The sequence below is a fragment of the Ambystoma mexicanum genome, chromosome 9, assembly GCF_040938575.1.
Source record: "Ambystoma mexicanum isolate Mex_15411 chromosome 9, UKY_AmexF1_1, whole genome shotgun sequence".
In the NCBI taxonomy this organism is placed as follows: domain Eukaryota; kingdom Metazoa; phylum Chordata; class Amphibia; order Caudata; family Ambystomatidae; genus Ambystoma; species Ambystoma mexicanum.
The window spans coordinates 430,786,931-430,806,546 of NC_090931.1; the positions used below are offsets into that span (position 1 = coordinate 430,786,931).

A 19,616-nucleotide genomic window follows, 5' to 3' on the forward strand; every position below is an offset into this window, starting at 1 on the left:
AATAGGTGGTAAACAGGGCTTTCATTCTTCCATTTACAGTCACTGTGGGTGCCCTGAACAAAGGCTGTACAAGCGTGTTGCTCCCACTCGCCTATCTCTGAGATTGGGTGAGCCTGGAGACACCTGCTCATAGCTTAGCCGTTTAGCAATCTCTATATGAGTTGTTATGCTATTCCCAATGCAATCTGGCACCCTCAATCGGGTAACGAGCCACACTGACCAAGATGACAGATTTGAAAAGATAACTCTGTATAGCCCAATTTATCCAGAAGAAAAGATCGGGCTTTATGAATCCTCAACACACACGTTAACATATCTTGCAAGCAGAGGACTAATTAGACAAGGTGTTGTAAATTGGCAATGCTGGAAAGTGTAAGATCTAAGAAACTGAGAAAAGAGATTAATTGCAAAAAACCTGGCTGACTACACCAAGTGTAATTGTCACATGACTTCATTCATTTTTTTTAAATTGCTGCTGTAGAAGTTAGGAATACTTTAAAGATGTAGCACCTTTTTTATATGAGTAATATGCGTTGTTGAATGGCCTTTTTAAAAAAAAAGTGAAAGAAAAAAGATTTTGAAATACAGGCCCTCTTGAAACCCAACAATCTGATAGATAAACAGGTCGTGCTTATGGGCTTCTCTTTTTTACGGCATCTAAAACTACACTCACCCAATTCAAACCGCCATAGCAAGTTTGCAATTAGTCATAACTCAGATAAAAAAAAGATGATGTAATGGTAGTCGAGAAAACATTTCAGGTTTCAGTCTTCTAGGACAACACAAAAGCGGTTGTCTTCTTAACGCAAAAAAAATAACTTGCCACAACTGTGCGTCCTGTCGTGAACGTGTAGGCTTAGCAGTTAGCCGTATCTGCTTGCTACAAGCCTTTCTAGAGTTTGTTACACTGGTTCAGAAGGCATACTGAGAAATTCCAAAGCATAAACGCTTAAAAGCTTAAATTGTTGCGTGGGGCTTCAGGTACCAGAGCCTGAAATCCGGCACCTCTAACTAACATTCAGTCATAACCTACTTTCCCTGAAGCCCACATGGGAAATTCAGGTTGTAGAATGTACAGTTCGCATTTGGTTTGTGAATGAGCATTTCCCTCTCTCAATCTTGTGGTCCTCCTGTCACACAGCAGATCAATATTCTCACAGCTCATCAGATCACTGTCTACAGGGCACTCTTCTCAGTACACTGGTTGATATTTCTCCATTAGGTTTTCACAAGTCCATCTTTTAGCACAAAATACAATGGCAACCAAGGAAACAAGGATGAGGCGGCTTTGCTATTCAGATGCTTCCCATAAGAGGTGAGCAAAGGCATTAAAAGGACACATTGTACAAAGCACTGCAGCAATTCCCAAATCGCTTCACACGGGACTGAGAAACAGCCACTCTAGCAGTACGAGTTTCCAGGTCATTTGCCAGCGCAACATGGGGAACGGGATGGATGGGGAAAAAAAGGAAGTTTGAATTTCACTCTTCACCAGAGATTGATCACAGCTTGATTTGGCGCACTTGAACAGTACTGGGGCACATGAGCAGACAGAACTTTGTAGCATAAACTATTAACCAGGCCAAGAGCTATAGTCACGAGACTTAAACGAGAGTTATCAAGGCCAGTAATTATTCTTCCTACTTCATGCCAACTGCTGATGAGGTGAAATTAGTTTCTGAAGGATTTTGACTCACATGCCACACAATGGCAAAAAACAGTGTTGCTGATGAGATTGACACGCTTCACGTGGAATGTTCTCCCCCTAAAATGGGAGTTACCTCTCTTCTTTTTGCTCCAGATGCGAGTGCTGATACAGTGTCTGTGAAAGTATGGCTTTTGCTAATCCTGCGAAAGTGCAGTGTGTAACGTTCGCTATTAAGTGGTGTTCAAGGGCAGCCTGTGCATGCAGTTTGTTACAAACGGTGTAATGTTCTAAGAGGGTTAATTTACACGGGATAATATGGTCTGATGATCACGTGAGTAATAGCAACAGCTACAGGCATGGTAACAAAATGAGCCATTCCAGGACCTGTGAACTATTAATTATAAACAAGAAAGTTGGCGAGTTTTGTGGCATCAAAAAAATTGCTATAAACATATGCTAAAACTGGTCAACGCATAGAGAAAGAATACAGTAACCCAATACAATAAAAGAGAAAACTATAAAGTAATACAATGAATGCCAAAGTTAAATCCGGTGCCTACCTGTGCGGATGTTGTTGATTTTTAAAGTGCTGATTATTTCGGCAGTAAGGCCTGGACAGAGGCCCTCTCGAAGGATAACCATGGCACCAGCGGAGAACGTCTGAGGAGATAACATATGCAAAATTGAGACAAACTTCAAATCGGTTTCAAGAGCATGTGTGAGTGGGAATGGTTCCCTAGGTCTCCGCCCTCCTCCCACACTCCACCCCCTCACCCCGCACTGGAATCCTAGAGCTTGCTTGAACATAAAGCAGGCCCTTTCTAATTAGAAGCTGCCTTGTTTATTCTAACAGTGGTCTCCTTCCATCCCCAAGCAATTACTTTTAGTTTGGGCTATGCACCCTACAGATAGGGAGAAATGGCACATGAGGAGGGGCACACAGCTTGTCGGTGTTGTGCGGCCATTTGCTCACCCACTGACTGCCCATGATCATGCTAATCCCTATGGCCGTTCACATCCAGTTTCTGCCCCACCCCACCCAAAACACCTCCAACTCTTGAGCTTGCTTTAATCAAGCCTGACCATCAAACATTGCACGCAAAGTGCCTGCCAGTGTTTTTTTTTTCAAAGCAGTCTTCTGAGAGTTAATGACTTCATTAGCGATGTAAACCTGCTACTGGCGTAATAAAAATGCCTTCACTAGGTCTGGCTTTCAGCCTTTCTATCAGCACTATGTGCATCATTCCCTGAAGTCCTGTTGAAAACCAGCATTGGCAAAGCCAACAGTTTTAGTTTGTGTATAAGTATTAGCCATTTGCCAGCCACTGCTATTAGATGCCCAGGTACAAGCACCATTTTGCAGCTGCTACCATCAATGGCCATTTAATACCACAATGGCTGTGCCTGGCAAGTGCCTTTACCATGCTACACAAATGCCCAAACTGTTGGCATTGCCCATGGTGGTTTTAAATGTTCTGTAATACTGTAAATGTTTTGTTATCAGGCATCACTGGGGTCCCAATGATGGCGGACAAGCAAATATGCCAGATTACTGAATGCATGTTACCAGAGTGGCACTGAGTTTACTAACAGAGTTAAATTGCCTGATGTCAAAACTTCATAGTTTCTTTTTGTTTGTTCACTCTGTATCCCCATAATACGACTTGGACATTCTGCCACGGAAACTTTTCATTTTTGTATTTTAGATTTTTTTTGTTTTTAACTACTTCCAAATTCTATTACTGCAATAGATGTCGTCCAATAGAGAATGTGCTGGTTAATAAACACGATAAAGAAAAAAAAGGCCCGGAGATCTGCGCCAATTTGTTTTCTTCCAGGTTTTTATTTATCTCAAAGTGTGGTGCCCTTTGTGACGACACGTGTTTCGGCGAATTTGCCTTTTTCAAATTAGGGCAAGGTCTAAATAAATATACCGATGATGAAACAAATAAAAAATAAAACAAAATGTTTTTCCGAAAAATACATGAGTACGAGTTGTTTTTTTGTGCATTTAGTGAACATGTATACATTTATACAGTTAGGGTTCCACATAATTACAAGTGACATTCACTAAACAGAGATTGCAGGTTGGTATCAGGGAGGATTGATGGTGATTGAGAGGGTAAAAGAACAGAGAGAGCCCGTCAGAACACTAGGTTAGCTTGTAACATACATTATCTTATTGTTTCAATAACATGAACTCTTAGCAGTCTTTGAACTTGCTTACCATCTTTCATTTGCCAATTTCATACCTCTTCATTCATTTTTCATGGGTCGAATCCCTTAATTACTGAAAATAATATACGAGAAATCTCCTTTAACTATTATGCTTTTACAACGTATTGGGTTTTATCTATACCCATGGGCATCTGTCTAGCCACATTATTAGGACACCCCTACTACGGTAAGATGAAAGAGGCAAGGCCCCAGGGCCAGATGGACACACGCCAGAATTCTACCAGGAGCATTTGTCGCTACTAGCGCCTAGGCTACTGGAGCTTTGGTCCGAGAATCCCCCCCCCCCTCAATGCGTGAAGCAACTATAACTGTTCTTCTTAAGCCTGGTAATTCCAGTGACGAATGTGAATCCTATAGACCCCCCTCGCTCATGAATATTGACACTGAGATATTCGCCAAGACTTTAGCAAACAGATTTCTTCCGATCATGCCACATCTTGTCCATGAAGACCAGAGCGCCTTTGTGCTGGGCGGTCGACTGCACTAAACATCAGAAGGCTCTTTAATGTGATGTACAGGATTGATCAGGGAGTGGAAGTGGTCTCGGTCACACTGGACGCCCAAAAGGCCTTCGATATGGTCTCATGGCAATATATGTGGGCAGTGTTAGAACAAAATGGGGCTGGGTCCGTGCATGATCCGATACATCAAGCTATTGTACACGTGTCCCACAGCCAGGTTCCTGGTCAACTCCTTAACCTCACCAGCATTCACATTGTGCAGGGGCACCCGGCAAGGTTGCCCATTTTCCCCCCATCCTTTTTGCACTGGTTATCTAGCCAATGGTGGACTCTGTCAGGGCGCGACATTCCCACAGGGGCATCCGCCTTGCGGATGCCCCTGAAATAATATCACTATATGCAGACAATGTCCTGCTATATGTCATGAATCCATCCACCCATTTAGACCCCATCCTATGGGACAGAACTAAGATAGGTACCTTCTCTGGCTTCACCATCAACTACTCAAAATCTGAGATATTCCCACTTATTAACACGACTCAGCAACTGACCTGTGAGTACCCTCTTTGTTGGTCCCCAGATGGCATCAGGTATCTTGGGGGTCCAAATAACATCGTCTAAATCGACCTTGATAACCAATAATTATACTGCCGTGGTACAGTACTTCGAATCTAAAGTCACAAGATGCCGTTCCCTCCCCCTCTCGTTAGCTGGGAAGCTATCATGGATCAAAATGATCTTGGTCCCTAAACCTCTGTACATTTTTGCAAAGGTGCCGATTGGCCCAGGAAACAATATTTCGATAATTTACATAAAATTGGCGCTCAATTCCTATGGTATGCTGGCGCAGTCCGTAGAAAATGGGAACACTGATGTTAATCTATGATAGGGGAGGCTTCACGTCTCCAGATTTGTCCTTATACTGGGTTGCGGCACAAGTCCAGTTTGCCACGCATTGGTACAAGAACCCTACCGCTCCACCCCACTTCAAAATGGAAAAACTTGCAACAACTGAGGTCAACATCATGACGCTGGTCCTTCAACACAAATATGAAACAGACGCATCAGCTGCCACATAGCGTCGACGTTGATGGCATGGCACCATCTCCTCGACCTGACAACTGTTCCTGGCCCCCATTACAAATGGCTCCCATTCTGGGAATTCCCTGGGCTCGAACCCACACATGACAAACTTCTTTCCCAGCGCTGGCAAAACTTGGGATATCATGGATGGACTGATTTATTCCCAGAGGGGAAGTTTATCACCCCACAGACATGGCGTCCTGGTCATTCCGGTTCAGCACTGGAAAAGCTACAGTATTATAGACTCCGAGCAAGCAGTCCATGCTAGGTGGCCATCATGCCGGGACGAACCCCCAGATACGCCCGAGTTACACTATATAGCTAACTCCAGTAATAGCCGGAGGGTGGTCTCCTCTCTATATACAATGTTATCAGTGAAGTCTCCGGACCAGCCACCTAAAGCTCGCAATGCCTGGGCCGATGAACTTGGCCTCGAGATCATTGATGGATTATGGAGGAAAATGTGCTCCCAGAACGTAGAGTTTCACTTAACTTTAGATTCTGATGCATGCAGTATAAGCTATTGAATAGAGTATACTACACCCCACATAATCTGACTAGGTTCCACCGTAACCAAATCCACACCTGCCCCAGATGCCACGCTGATAGCGCAGACCACATGCATATGTTCTGGACATGTACTGCACTTAACACATTCTCGGGGGATATCCTCAGTGCCCTTTCCGAGATTGTGGAACCTGAAATCTGCCCAGATCTGATTGCGTTATTGTTTGGGGTGTGGAGTGGAGATGCAGTCAAGGGTATGGCTAAATTCTTGAATGCGGGCACTATGGTGGCCAAGAAATGTATACTACAGCACTGGAAGTGCCCTTCTTCCCCTACCTTCCAAATGTGGTTGACAGTCCTCACCTGGACACAAACATGTGAAGAGGAATATATCGTCACCATGCCTGGCCAGTCCTGCTCCAAAAATATCTGGTTTGCCTTCTGAAGCTATCTCCATAGACAGACTGAAAAAGATCTCGAACCACCAGTGACACCGGCCTTGCAAAACTAGCTTGAACTATTGCGGGATATATCCGTCCTGTACCTGACAAATGTCTTTGTATGAACTGCCCACTAATGTACTCATGTTGATGCTCTCGCTATGCTTATTGTGTGTATTGTTACCAAATTTACGCCAATAAAATAAAAGTTTTAAAAAAAAAAAGAAAAAAAGAAATGGTGTGAGCTGCCGTCTTAATTTCGCCCGCAACCCTCCACCTATGGTCGGTGAAGTGACAGCAACACTCCCAGGCTAAGATGGTCTTTTAGTCTATCCGGTATGTTCCTATAGGGGGCCCCTTACTTTGGCCAGTTGTGTCCATGTCTTCCAGATAGGTCCAATAGGTCCCCAGGTCATCCCGCATATGTTCCAAGATCACTCTCAGTTGAGCCGCCTTATGGTATAGGGCAAATTCCGGGAGGCCAAAGGCTCTCTCTTCCCTGGGCAAGGAGAGGGTGGATCGGTTTAACCTCAGGGTGTTGTTCTGCCAGACAAAGTGGAGGTCTTTGAAGAAAGTCTCTGGGATTCTTGTGGGCAGGGCCGTAAACAGATATAGAAATGGAGGGAGGATATTCATTTTTATCGCTGTTATGCGTCCGTACCAGGATAGTATCATAGTGCCCCACCGCTTCAAATCAGCTTTTATAGCCACCATAAGCGGTTTGAAATAAACAACTGCGAGTGTTGATAGGTTTCATGCAAGCTGTATTCCTAGCTGTAGTCCTAGGTATAGGACGATTTTACCAAACCAAATGACCAAAAAGGTCTAAAAACGCAACCAACAAAGGTTCGAACACCAAAAGTTTGAACCTTTGGTGGTAGCATTGTACAAAAAAAAAACAAAAAAAAAAAAAACACGGGGGCTGCAGCGGTGTCCCCCGCATCGCCCCGCTCACTATACTTTATGGTATAGTGAGCAGGGGCTGCAGGGCACACCCATGCAGCCTTCTGTAAAAAAAAAGGACCCAATGGCGCCGGTTCCCGATCACGCAAGTGAAAGGGAACTGGCACTGCTGCAGGAACACAGCGTGAAGATGAAGGTGAGTGGGGATTGTTTATGTTAGGGGTGTTAGGGGTGTGGGTGGGGATGTGCTGAAGGTGTGGGTCGGGGGTGTTATGGGTGTGTTGTGTGTGTGTGGGTGTGAGTATATACGTGTGTTCACATGAGAAAGGTGCAAACCTTTGGTAGTACGCACCTTTCTCATGTGAACGTTTCGCCCGCGTTAGTTTCAGCCGCGGGCAAATCACTCACATTCGTATTCCTAGGTATGTGATTGTTGATTTTTCCACTCTTACCCCTAACATTCGGCGTCTCTGGTCTATGACCGGGTCGACAACACGGATTGGCACCAGAACTGATTTAGATTTAATAATGCGTTGACCCAAGAAGGACCCAAAGGAGTCGATATGGGAAAATAGGACTGGGAGCGAGGAGGGCGTGTCCACACGGTATCCCAGTATGTTGTCCGCAAATAGAGAAAGCTTAAACTCAACTTCCCCTCTCTGAATTCCTTTTATTCTCTGGTGATTCCTTATTGCTATTGCTAGGGGTTGCATTGTGAGCGCATACAATAAGGGAGACAAAGGACACCCCTGTCTTGTTCTCCTAGCTAGCCGGAAAGGAGCTGTCAGTTTCCCGTTGACCTGGATCCGTGCGCATGGTGTCTTGTACAAAGCCCCCACACATTTCTGGATATTTTCCCCTATTCCCATTTTTTCTACGAGTATAGTCATGTACCTCCACTCCACCCTATTGATGGCCTTCTCAGAGTCGAAAAAGAGGAGGCATGCATCCAGGTCGGTCTCTCGCATGTAGGCGACCGGGTCACTGTGGACCAAGGATGGCATGACCCCCTCCAACCTCTTACCCAACACTTTCACCAGGATTTACACATCTGTGTTAAGCAGGGAGATTGGTCGGTATGATGAGCACTGTTTCGTGTCTTTACCCTCTTTTTGGAATACCACTTTAATGGCCATCATCATTGTCTCAAGGAGAGTCCCCCCTCCAGAACCGTGCTGACAACTCTCACCAGGTGTGGGGCCAGGGTGGACCCGTATGCAAACATTTCCCTGAGAACCCATCTTCCCCCGGCCTTGTACCTCCTTCATTGTGTTGATTGGCTGGATGACTTCCTGTTCCGTCACTGGGTCTTCCAGCCCGGAAGTGGTATCTTTGGCTAGTCCCGGTATGGGGAGTTGTGGCAGGAAACCTTCTATATAGGATTTGTCTCTGTCAAATTCAGACTTTTATAATATCTCATAATATCGTTTAAAGGCCGTCCCTATACTCGAGATATGGTGTCCAGTCATTATCTCGAAAACAAAATGTCGAATTACAATAATGTCGAAAGAATAATGTCGAAAACAAAAATGTTGAATTGTTTTTTTTTTAATTTACATGTTTTTTTGGGGTTCCGGTGGTAAAAAAAAAGGGGTAAAACATAAAAAAAAAATTAAAAAAGGGGGGTTGGGGGAATAAAAATCAACAAAAAAAAGAAATTCGACATTTTTGTTTTCGACTTTATTTTTTCGACATTATGACTTTCGACATATTTGTATTCGAGATTATGACTATAAACCTCGAGATATGTCCTTCATCAGTCCTCACAGCCCCAACCATCTTACTTTTCTGAGCTTCCCTCAACTTCCATGCCAATAGTTTGGCCACTTTGTCACCCTTTTCATAATATTTGTGTTTTAGGAACAATCATTTCTTTTCAGTCTTGCTCAGAAACAAGTCTTTTAATTGGGCTTTATAATTCTCTAGTGTCTTCACCTGGTCTAGGGTGATGGAACCTCCCGGGACTCATCCTGGCTGGAGTTCAGTGATTTTCCCCTTTAGGAAGTCTTCACGATTCTCCCCCTCCCTCTTCTTCTGGGACCCTATCCGTATTAAAACCACACGAATCGTGGCCTTGAATGCATCCGATAGGGTGTGGGGGCCCACCTCCCTATTGTCGTTTAGTTTGAAATACTCTAATATGTTAGTGAGCGCCGTCTGGCCATCTCCTTATCTTTCAGGAGGGAGTCATCACACTTCCATCTCCCTCTTTGTCGGAGTCCCCAGCCCCCTCTCAGTGTGGTCCGCACGAGATTGTGAGCCGACCATGGGACCGGGTCCACTCGGGACTCTCCCATGTGACCAGTTAAAGAGCTGTCAACTAGGATGTAATCGATGCTTGAAAAGGATAGGTGGACTCTCGAGTAGTACGTGAAGGGGGGTCGCCCGAGGGTGGGGGGAGAAATCAAGGAGTCCACCAAGCCCAAGTCAGAGTTAATCCTGTGGAAATTTTGTGATGTAATTTTATCTAACGGGGGGGGGTCTCTGCGCAGCCACCCTCTTCCCATCTTTAAAGGGGTCCAAGACCATATTGAAGTCCCCTCCTACTATGAGGGTCCCTCCCACAAAAAGTTGCAGTTTTTCCCTGACTTTCTCCCAGAAGGGTATCTGACCTTCGTTCGGGCTATATATCACTCCCAGTGTTAGCAGGGTTCCATGGATATCCCCTCTGATGAACAGGTAGCGGCCCTCTGAATCACTTAATATTGCTTCCGTCTTGAACCTCAATGTGTTGGACATGACGATTGCCACCCCTCTCTTTTTGGATGTGAATGAGGCTCTAGAGAGCTCACCCATCCCCACCCACCCCCATCTGGAGAGCTGGCTCCTTCCCCCTCACCCAATGTGTTTCCTGTAGGAAGAGCAGGTCAAGCTTAGCCCTAGAGAATCTCCCGAGCCAGGAGAGATCTTTTTATCAGTAAGTTGACCCAGAACCAGTGTGATAACCATTAAACCTCCTCCTTCTCCCCCTTCCCTCTCATCATCACCTGCACAGCCCTGTATGTCCCTTCCCTCTGACCCCTGGGCCCAGCGTACCCCATCAGGTTCTCACAGGTAAGGCGAAATCCCCCTCCCCTGGTCCCCCGCCCCCTCATCTCCAGCACCCGCTAGAATGAGCATTAACACATTAACAAGACAAAGCCAAAAATGACACTCCCCCCGCATCCCCTAATGGTGTCAGGGGCCACCGTTGTGTGGTGGTGTGTTACATTTCTTGAATTTTATCGAGCCCTCAGGACTCCTCTCCCATTCCTCCCCTCCGCAGAAACTCCCGAGGGCTGTCTGTCCGTCCGGGGAGTCCACATATTCTTGGATTGCTCCTTTGATGTCTTCTTCAGAGACCAGTCTGGACTGCTGGCCCATATATCCAAATGTGAGTGAAAAGGGGAAGCCCCAAAGATAACTGATCTCCTTTTCTCGTAGGCACTATAGCAATGGGGAACACATCGTCCTCTTAGCCAGAGAGAACGAGGAGAGGTCTTGAAAGAGCGTAATTGCTGCGCTGTTGTAGGTAATAGTGGCGGATATCCTGGCTTGCTCCAAAATCTTTACTTTTTTGTCATAATATTGGAAGCGGACCAGGACAGAGTGTGGCCCACCGACTCTGCCTCCTGCCCTGGGTGCTCTATCTATGGTGGGTTTGTTTGTTGCCTCATTGCCGAATAGCAGGCAGACCATATCTTTAACAGCCTGGCAAATGTTGCTTTACTCCTCCCCCTCTACCTCTGGAAGGCCACTTGTAGGATGTTTTCCTCATCCTCTTCTCCAGGGCGGACCATCTAGTGTCGATCTGTGCCTCTAGTATGTCCACCGAGGATTGGTTGGATTGCAGACCCTGTATTCTATCTTCCATCTTGTCCACTCTTTGGTCCATCTTTTCCAGTCTGTGGCCAATGTCAGTCCTCAGGTCTCTGATTTCTTGCATTAGCGCTGCATGTCCTTCTTTGTGGACATGGTGTTGTCTGCTTGGTCTGCCATTGGAATTGGAATTGTTTATTTATACAGCGCTTGTACACAGGTAAAGCGCTTCAAGGCGGGAAGGGAACAAGGCAAAACAGTAATCATTCTTAGGCCTTGAAGTTTCAGAATTATCTAAACGGAGAACTAGCATACTAGGCCCGACAGCATTTCTCCTAGTACAAGTGCATGAAGTGTTATAGTTGCGACCAAGCTAGAAAGGCAGGAAGGGGGTGGTGGGAGGATGTGGCGGGGGGGGGACAGGACAGACAAACTTACTGGTCCCAATACATTTAGTTCATGCATGCGTACAGACGGAGGTGCGAGGAAGATGGGGTGGGAGGAACAAACGTGTACAGTCCAACAGGGCTCTGGGTTAAGTGCAGAGAAGTTGCCTCGCTTATGGAGTGTAAGCAGAACGTGCAGTAATGCTGAACATAGTGCAGTGGCCCAGAGGCAAGTGCAAGGACTGGCGGGGGTGCTTGAACCTGTAAAGCTCTGGAGGTGAACCAGGCAACCAGTCAGCAAAATCTGAACAGAGTTAGGGAGGAGAAGGAGGAAGGAGGGTGGAGAGAAAAGAACTGAGGTTGGCAGGGGAGTGGGAGAGAGAAGGAGGACGAGAAGAGGACAGTCTTGAGGAGTTCCCCAAACTTAAGGTGCTCTGGCTCAAGACAGAGGCAGGGAGGCTGTTCCAGAGGGAGACGCCTGCAGAGGTTAAAGATCTACCCCCAAATCTCTGTTTGTGAAAGCGTCTCACCTGCAAAGAGTTAGAGGACTAGCGGAAGACTCAAGAGGGAGAGTATTTAGGAAGATAACTTTGTAGATAGTACGGGCCCCGGCCCCAGAAAGCCTTGTGGATAATGTAGAGGGTCTTGAACTTGATCCTTGCAGCCATGGGAAGCCAGTGGAGGGATTTCAGTGCCGAGAGAGATGCAGTCCCTGGGCTTGAGACCAAGGATAAATCTTGCGGTTCTGTTCTGGATGAGTTGTAGAGGACGGAGAGTAGAAGTAGGAAGATTGAGAAAGCGGCTGTTGCAAAAGTCCAGCCTAGAGAGAACCAGGGCTCTTGATGTAGTGAGCCTCTGGGGGGAAGTGAGAAAAGCAAGAATACCTCTGAGGAGATGCATTTGGTAGTGGAACTTTTTGGAGATATACGAGATGTGGGAAGAGAAGGAGAGAGTGGAGTCAAAGATGACCAAGATTTTTGACCTCATTGTTAGGTGAGGGTGCTGGGCCAAGGAATGCCAGCCAGTGTGAAAGTGGGAAAGCAGGACCAGGGGTCCCAATGAGGACAATCTCCGTCTTACTGGCATTCAGGCAGAGATCGTTAGCAGCACTCCAGTACTGAATTGGGGATAGACAGTCAGGGATGAGCGAGGAGGAGGAGGCTGAGGGTAGCCTGAAAGAGTGGTGCGTCATCCACATAACACTGAAAGTTAGAGGTAAAGGTAAAGATCCTGTGCGCAAAAGTGTCCATGTAGATATTGAAGAACCAGTGGGACAAGTTTAATCCCTGGGGCACACCACAAGTAGCGAGAGTGATAGAGGAGAGAAAGACCCAAATTCCACCTGGGAGGTTCGGTCAGATAGAAAGGAGGCGAGCCACACTTAGAAACCTCTGGGTATTAAGTGTGTTATAAATAACCTATCATATCAAGGGCCTGATCTGTGAGGTCCAGGGTATCACGGAGACGGGTGATCAGGATGTTGTGGTTTACCGTATCGAAAGCAGAAGAGAGGTCAAGAAGAATGAGGACAGAGAGAGAGTTAGAGAGCAGGTCTTCATGGGTGTTGGTGTTCAGAAGAGCTGTTTCTGTCCCTATGGATGCTCTGAAGCCAGACTGATGGTCATGGAGACAACCAACAGATTCAGTGTGGAGGGTAAGTTGGGTGATAGTCAGCTTCTCCAGGTGTTTTTTCAGGAAAGGGGTGATGGAGCCTGGGCAATAGTTTGCCGGAATAGATGGGTTTTTTGCTGGAATAGAAGGGTTTTTTGAGCAAAGGGTGCACAAGAGTGCTTGAGAGGAGAGGGGAATACCCCAGTGGCGAAAGATTTTGCAGAGGTTGGCCAAGGCTGGAGCGAGAGTGTCAATATTGTCCTTGATGGTTTTCGAGGGGTGGGGTGCACCTGTTTGGAAGAGGCTTTCATAGACCGGACTAGTCTAGAGACCTCATCAGGTGTGACAGGGGAGAGGGAGAGGAGAAGAGAGGAGGGGTGGGGGTGGCCGAAGAGGCCAAAGAGTTGGTGATGCAGGAGGGGCATGGAAGAGAGCGAGGACAGGATGCCCTGTGTTTTGGTGGTGAAATGTGTGGCTAGGGCCCATTTTGTGGGGGAGTGGACGTGCTTCCCGGTCTCTCCAGGGTTTATTGAAGCGAAATTCCTGCAGTGTCTCCTTCCAGCTCATCCAATTGCGCCTGAGGCATCGGGGCACCATCAATCGTGAGGGGCCCGAGTGCTCCCCTCCTAGCTTTCAGGACTGCTGATTGTCTTCTTCCCCAGGGCTGGTCAGTGCTCTGTGGTGTGTGGTGTTGCTCGCCAAGATCGGGTCCTCTCGCCCCCCCGGAACAGTCCGACCCCTTTCCTCACTGACCTGGATGGGGCGGGCATGTGCTTCTGCCAGGCGCAATGAATCTCTCCATGGACCGCCCCTGGGTCTCTGGATGTTTTCTTGGCCCACGGGCCCTCAGTGGAGTAATGCTGCTCCTCTACAGGCTTCTGTGACCCTGAATGGGCTTTTCCCGCTTGATTCTCGTGGGCTGGGGGAGGAGTGCCCTCGGGAGCGGGAGGCCTCCGCACCAAGTTGTATTGGAGTGCTTGCGTGCCGGGCGCTCGGGACCGTCGTCCAAGGTTTACTGCACAGCCTGCTCAGAGTCCAGTTAATTCGGATATCAGGGCACACCAGGGGCTCGCAATTTCATTTTGCCCAGGGAATGTTTGGTGCCACATTCACACCGCTGGCTGATGCCTCCAGGTTGTGTCCCCCGCTTTGGGTGCTTGTCAGTCCAGGCTGTTTCCCCCTCTGGCACCCGGTGTCAGTGTTGGCCGCTCCTCAGTGACACAGGTGTTATGCTGGGCCACCCCCAGGGGGCTCTTCTGTGCGCCCCCGGGCCTGGCTCACCTTGTACACTGCAGGATGGCGTTGGCTCCGGCCAGAGCTGGGGGATGGCGTGGGAAGCCCTCCATCACAGGGTCTTCTTTCTTCGTGCCATATCTCCGGTATACTGGGGGCTTGCAAGCTCAGTGTGCTTTGGGTGTGCTGGCGGCATGTTGGGGGAACAAAGTTTGCCGTGTGGGGGCTCGAAGGGGGGGCTCAGGTCCCTTTCTCACCCAGTGAGGACGGAGACAAAGAGAAGCTACCACTTCACAGTTGGCCGATCTTCAATTATTTTTTAACGTTTTCCCTTGCCCCAGTCATTGTGCGATTTAAATTCTGATTGTTCACAGATCATACGCAGAGGCATATTTTCATCAGTACTAAGACACCACAACAATTTTGATTGGATAAATGCTCTGGTTTTCATGAAACAACTAGCATGGCCCATTATGGCCTAGTCTTGTCTGCTGGACCTTAAGAAGTATTTTCCTTATGTTCGTAAAAGATGAGCTCTCCATCCTGCGTGTCTTGCAGGGGCGCGTAGATACCAGTTACTTCACTTGTTTGAAGGTGTTGGGAGAGTTCCAGTAAGTATTGACTCTGAAGTCCCTGACGGGATTGGTAAGTATCAAGTTCAAAGAGTTCAATGTGCCCAATGTTCACTCTTGTTCCCTTCCTTCCTTAAGTTGCAACTGAGTTCGTGAGAAGAAGGTCTCGTAGCTGCTGCTGGCGTTCAGGTAAGAGTCTGTGTTACCCAACGCTGTCCGGTAACTATTGCATGCGTTAACGTGTTGTTTTTCTCCCTCTTTACAGATGCGGCATATGAAAATGTGGAGAGTTATGGAATAATACCGCCGGTGGTAAATCAGGTAAATCTATGGTGGTAAGAGGTTGTATTTGTTGATTCCCTTGGCTCACCTTGTTTTTTCGTGTGTCCCCTAGGTGCCGGATTACTGCGAAGAAATGATGGAGACAGTGCTGGATCGAAAGATGCTGTGAGAACTGGTGAGTATGGCGCCGTGCTGGAGCTGGCGAAGCGACGCGTGCAGGACTGATGTACTTTCCAGGTGCGGAGATGAAATGGTTCCGGAATTAGGTGAGGAATTTGAAATAAGTTAGTTTTCTAACCTTGTCCTTTTCTTCTTCTTTATTCTAGGAGCTCCGGATTCGAGGCGGGCGTGGCAGAAGACTGGATGCTGGCTGCAGGCACGCTTGGGTTAACGACTGTAGCCAGGCCTTTGTTCAAAGTTTTCTCCGGGTAACAGGTGTGTGCACAATCCGGGAAGGTTATTCTCTTCTCTCGCCAATCTATACAAGGATTATGTGTTTCCAACCATGGCATCCCCAGTATTATCTGGAACTGTGTGGCTTTGATTAGATCAAACACAATAGTCTCTCTATGCCCATCTTGACTCAACAGTGTCCTCTCTGTAGTGGAATGAGTTACAGGCCCGAGACAATCTCAGTTCCATCAACTGTGGTGATGACATCCGAAGTGGTCTTTTTGCAAAGAGGTAGATTCATCCTTGACACCAATTCGTGGTCCACATAGTTTCCTACGGCCCCGCTATCTATGTATGCCCTTACTGCGTGCATACGTGATGGCTGCCTGGGATCAAGTAGGACCATTGGGATGATCAGATGCAAGGTCTGAGTGTTCTTCTTTAAGCTCGGCAAGCGGACCTCTACCCTTGTCGGGCGTGGTCGTTTCCCGAATCAGGCTCTATGTGGCTTTTATCAGCAACTCCTACCACCTTCTTGGGTGGTTTTGTAGGGCAATCCTGTAGAAAATGTCCTGAGGTTCTACAGTACAGACACAACTGCATCTGTCGTCTTCTTTCTCTTTCCTTTTGAGTTAAGGGTCCTTTAACCCCCCCGATCTGCATAGGTTCAGATGCATCTGTTCCTTTGGGGGCAACGTTGGGTTTAACCAATACCCAGTTCTCGAACTTAGCTCGATCAGTCTTTCGGTTCTGAAGTCGGTAGTCTAGCTGGACCACTAAGTCTATAAATTCTGTGCAATCCTGAGGTGGGTTCACAACTTGAGCCAAGACATCTTTGAGTTCTCCCCGAAGTCCACGATGAAACAATGTAATTCGTTTTTCCTCCGGCCACCCAGTTTCCACCACCAACCTATTGAAGGTTGCAATATAGGTTAGCAGATCCTGGTTACCTTGTTGTAAGGATAAAAGTTCGTTGTCCAGGGCTTGACCCTGTCAGTGTCTGGCGAATAGTTTTTCCATGCTCCTTTGAAAACCCTGAAAATCCCGGAGAAGAGAATCATCCTGGTTGACTAATGGAATGGACCAATCCGCTGCGCTGCCACTAAGATATGACAATACAAAAGCTACTTTAGCTTGGTCATTTGGAAAGGCTCCCGGTCTGCATAAAAAGTGCAAGCGGCATTGATTCATAAACACGGCAAACCTTTTGGGGTCCCCAGCAAAGCGTTCGGGTGGAGCTAACGGAATATTTCCTGGTAAAACCACTTGTACAGGATTGCTTGATGAAACGGGGGTTGGGTTTCCCCCATATCCAGGTAGGGGCGTTTGCCCAGCTTGGTTTTGCAGTAGTTGTCTTGCCAGATCATCCGTGCGCTCCTTTGAGACAATCAGTTCTCTCCTGAGGGCATTAGTCTCTTGGCGAGCGGCATGTACTTCCGCCCTAAGTTCCCCCAATAATTTGGTCGGTTTCCGAGGTTTCCATAACACCCGGGTGGGTATTTGTAGACATGCTTCGCGTTCTGTTACGCTCACCTGGAGCCCACAGGGGTGTCGATGGGACCCGGACAGCTGCGGTCTCCTTCAACGTGATGCGGAGTGCAGAGATGACTGTCTGGACTGTCCCGCCTAGTCTTGTCTGCTAGACCCGAAGTATTTTCCTTATGTTCGTAAAAGATGAGCTCTCCATCCTGCATGTCTTGCAGGGGCGCGTAGATACCAGTTACTTCACTGGTTTGAAGGTGTTGGGAGCGTTCCGGTAAGTATTGACTCTGAAGTCCCTGGCGGGATTGGTAAGTATTAAGTTCAAAGAGTTCAATGTGCCCGATGTTCACTCTTATTCCCTTCCTTCATTAAGTTGCAACCGAGTTCATGAGAAGAAGGTCTCGTAGCTGCTGCTGGCGTTTAGGTAAGAGTCTGTGTTACCCAACGCTGTCTGGTAACTATTGCATGCGTTAACATGTTGTTTTTCTCCCTCTTTACAGATGCGGCATATGAAAATGTGGAGAGTTATGGAATAATACCGCCGGTGGTAAATCAGGTAAGTCTATGGTGGTAAGAGGTTGTATTTGTTGATTCCCTTGGCTCACCTTGTTTTTTCTTGTGTCCCCTAGTTGCCGGATTACGGCGAAGAAATGATGGAGACAGTGCCGGATCGAAAGATGCTGTGAGAAATGACGAGTATGGCGCCGTGCTGGAGCTGGCGACGCGTGCAGGACTGATGTACTTTCCAAGTCCGGAGATGAAATGGTTCCGGAATTAGGTGAGGAATTTGAAATAAGTTTGTTTTCTAACCTTGTCCTTTTCTTCTTCTTTATTCTAGGTGCTCCGGATTCGAGGCGGGCGTGGCAGAAGACTGGTTGCTGGCTGCAGGCACGCGGGCGTGGCAGAAGACTGGATGCTGGCTGCAGGCATGGTGAGCGTCACGCTGCTGGATGCAGAATAACGCAAAGCATGTGCTGCTGTTCGGGTGTGGTTTAAATAGCCTCCAAAGTAGTTCCAGGTAAGAAGTTCCCTAGAGCCACGCCTGAGTAAAAAATAGTCCCTGTAACAAAATAGTCACATCCCGGCCTCATGTAGGCTTGGACTCTTTTGCAGCATGGTCTGCATCAGGTAAGTAAAGTCTATGAGCCTGGCGCCTATGGTGCCAGGACTGATTTCTATGATGAGCCTGGCGCCTAAGGCGCCAGGACTGAACCCAGACAGCCCCTAGCCGGGGCCGCTGAGGTTTAAACAAATGTCTGGATGCCTGCTCCCGGAGCTGAGGGCCTTGGTCCTGATGCCCGAGGGTAGGCATCATGACAAAAGCTCCCTCCAGCAAGACACAAACTAGCAATGGTAGAAGTAATAGGTTTCCCTTTCAGGTATCGAATTTGCAGCATTGTGGAAACATGTACAGTCAGTTTGATGTAATCATCCTTCTGGCAACAATGTAGAAGGAATTGATGTTAGTTTGTGGGACCCGCGTTTATTCACGACACACCTAGCATGGCCCATTTTGATATTTACAACTTTTGATATACAATTTAGGTGTATGAACAGGAATGCACGCAGTTGAGCGTTCTGGATCCCAAACAAGCTGGACTATCATATCCACTATTTCCTATTTTCAAAAAGAATTCCGTTATCAAGATAAGATTTACACAATCTGTGAAACACCATGAACTAATTAGGATGGAACCTTACATTCTAAGAACCATACCACTATAACCTCCCGATTATCCACAGTGTGGATGTGGTGAAACAAGTGTGGAGGCAGAGGCAAAGTTATTGAATCATCTATAAGTAATTTGTATTATAATAAGGAAATTAACCACCAACATATCATTTTGAAGTCAATTCTGAAAAAGATGCAAAGTTATTGAACTAGCTGTGAGGCATTTGTAATACAATGTGGAAATTAATCATCAACATATAACTTTGATGGCAATCCGGAAAATATTCAAGAATCTACATATGGAAATTCCCAGAAATAATAATAAATGCAAATTCTATTTTTGAATATTTCCATATAACAGATTTCTCGTCAATGCTTGATGAGCTACACACCTGCTTGAACTAATTGCAAGGCGCAGAAGAAGACCCTTCCATGTTTAGGATCTTATACTCATATTGGGCATACACAATATTTAGGGTTGCATCTTTAGCTACGGCTATCTAATTTAATAAAGAGATGTTCGCTGCAATGATATATGTCTGCAGACAATTGATAATGTGTATGTATTGGGACACCTTGCCCTTGACTTGGGAAGGGGCAGTCCCACTCAGGCCACGAAGCCCCCCTCATGGTACCCCAAGACACAATGGAGCCGAAAGTCAACTAGAAGAGAGAAACTGCATATTCCGGAGGGAGTCTGAAGCTAAGCAATGTTAGAAATAACAGGTTTCTCTTTCAGGCATCGAAGTTGCAGCATTGTGGAAACCTGTAACATCAGTTTACGGCAATCATCCAGCCTTCAGGCAAAAATGTTGGAGGAATTGCTGTTAGTTTGTGGGACCTGTGCATTTTGTGGGATGCCCCTGAATAAATTGTTGCAGGTTCTGCATGGAATGAAGAAAGAGAA

General features: G+C 46.9%; 1 protein-coding gene across 1 annotated transcript in view; it reads right to left on the bottom strand.

Moving 5' to 3' along the window:
* RAD51D (RAD51 paralog D) overlaps positions 1-19,616 on the bottom strand; it is a 384,690-nt gene that overhangs the window by 297,949 nt on the left and 67,125 nt on the right. The window contains exon 2 of the mRNA XM_069614897.1: positions 2,209-2,308. Coding sequence (XP_069470998.1) covers positions 2,209-2,290 — 82 coding nt within the window. The 5' untranslated portion in view covers positions 2,291-2,308. The remainder of the gene's footprint in view (positions 1-2,208; positions 2,309-19,616) is intronic.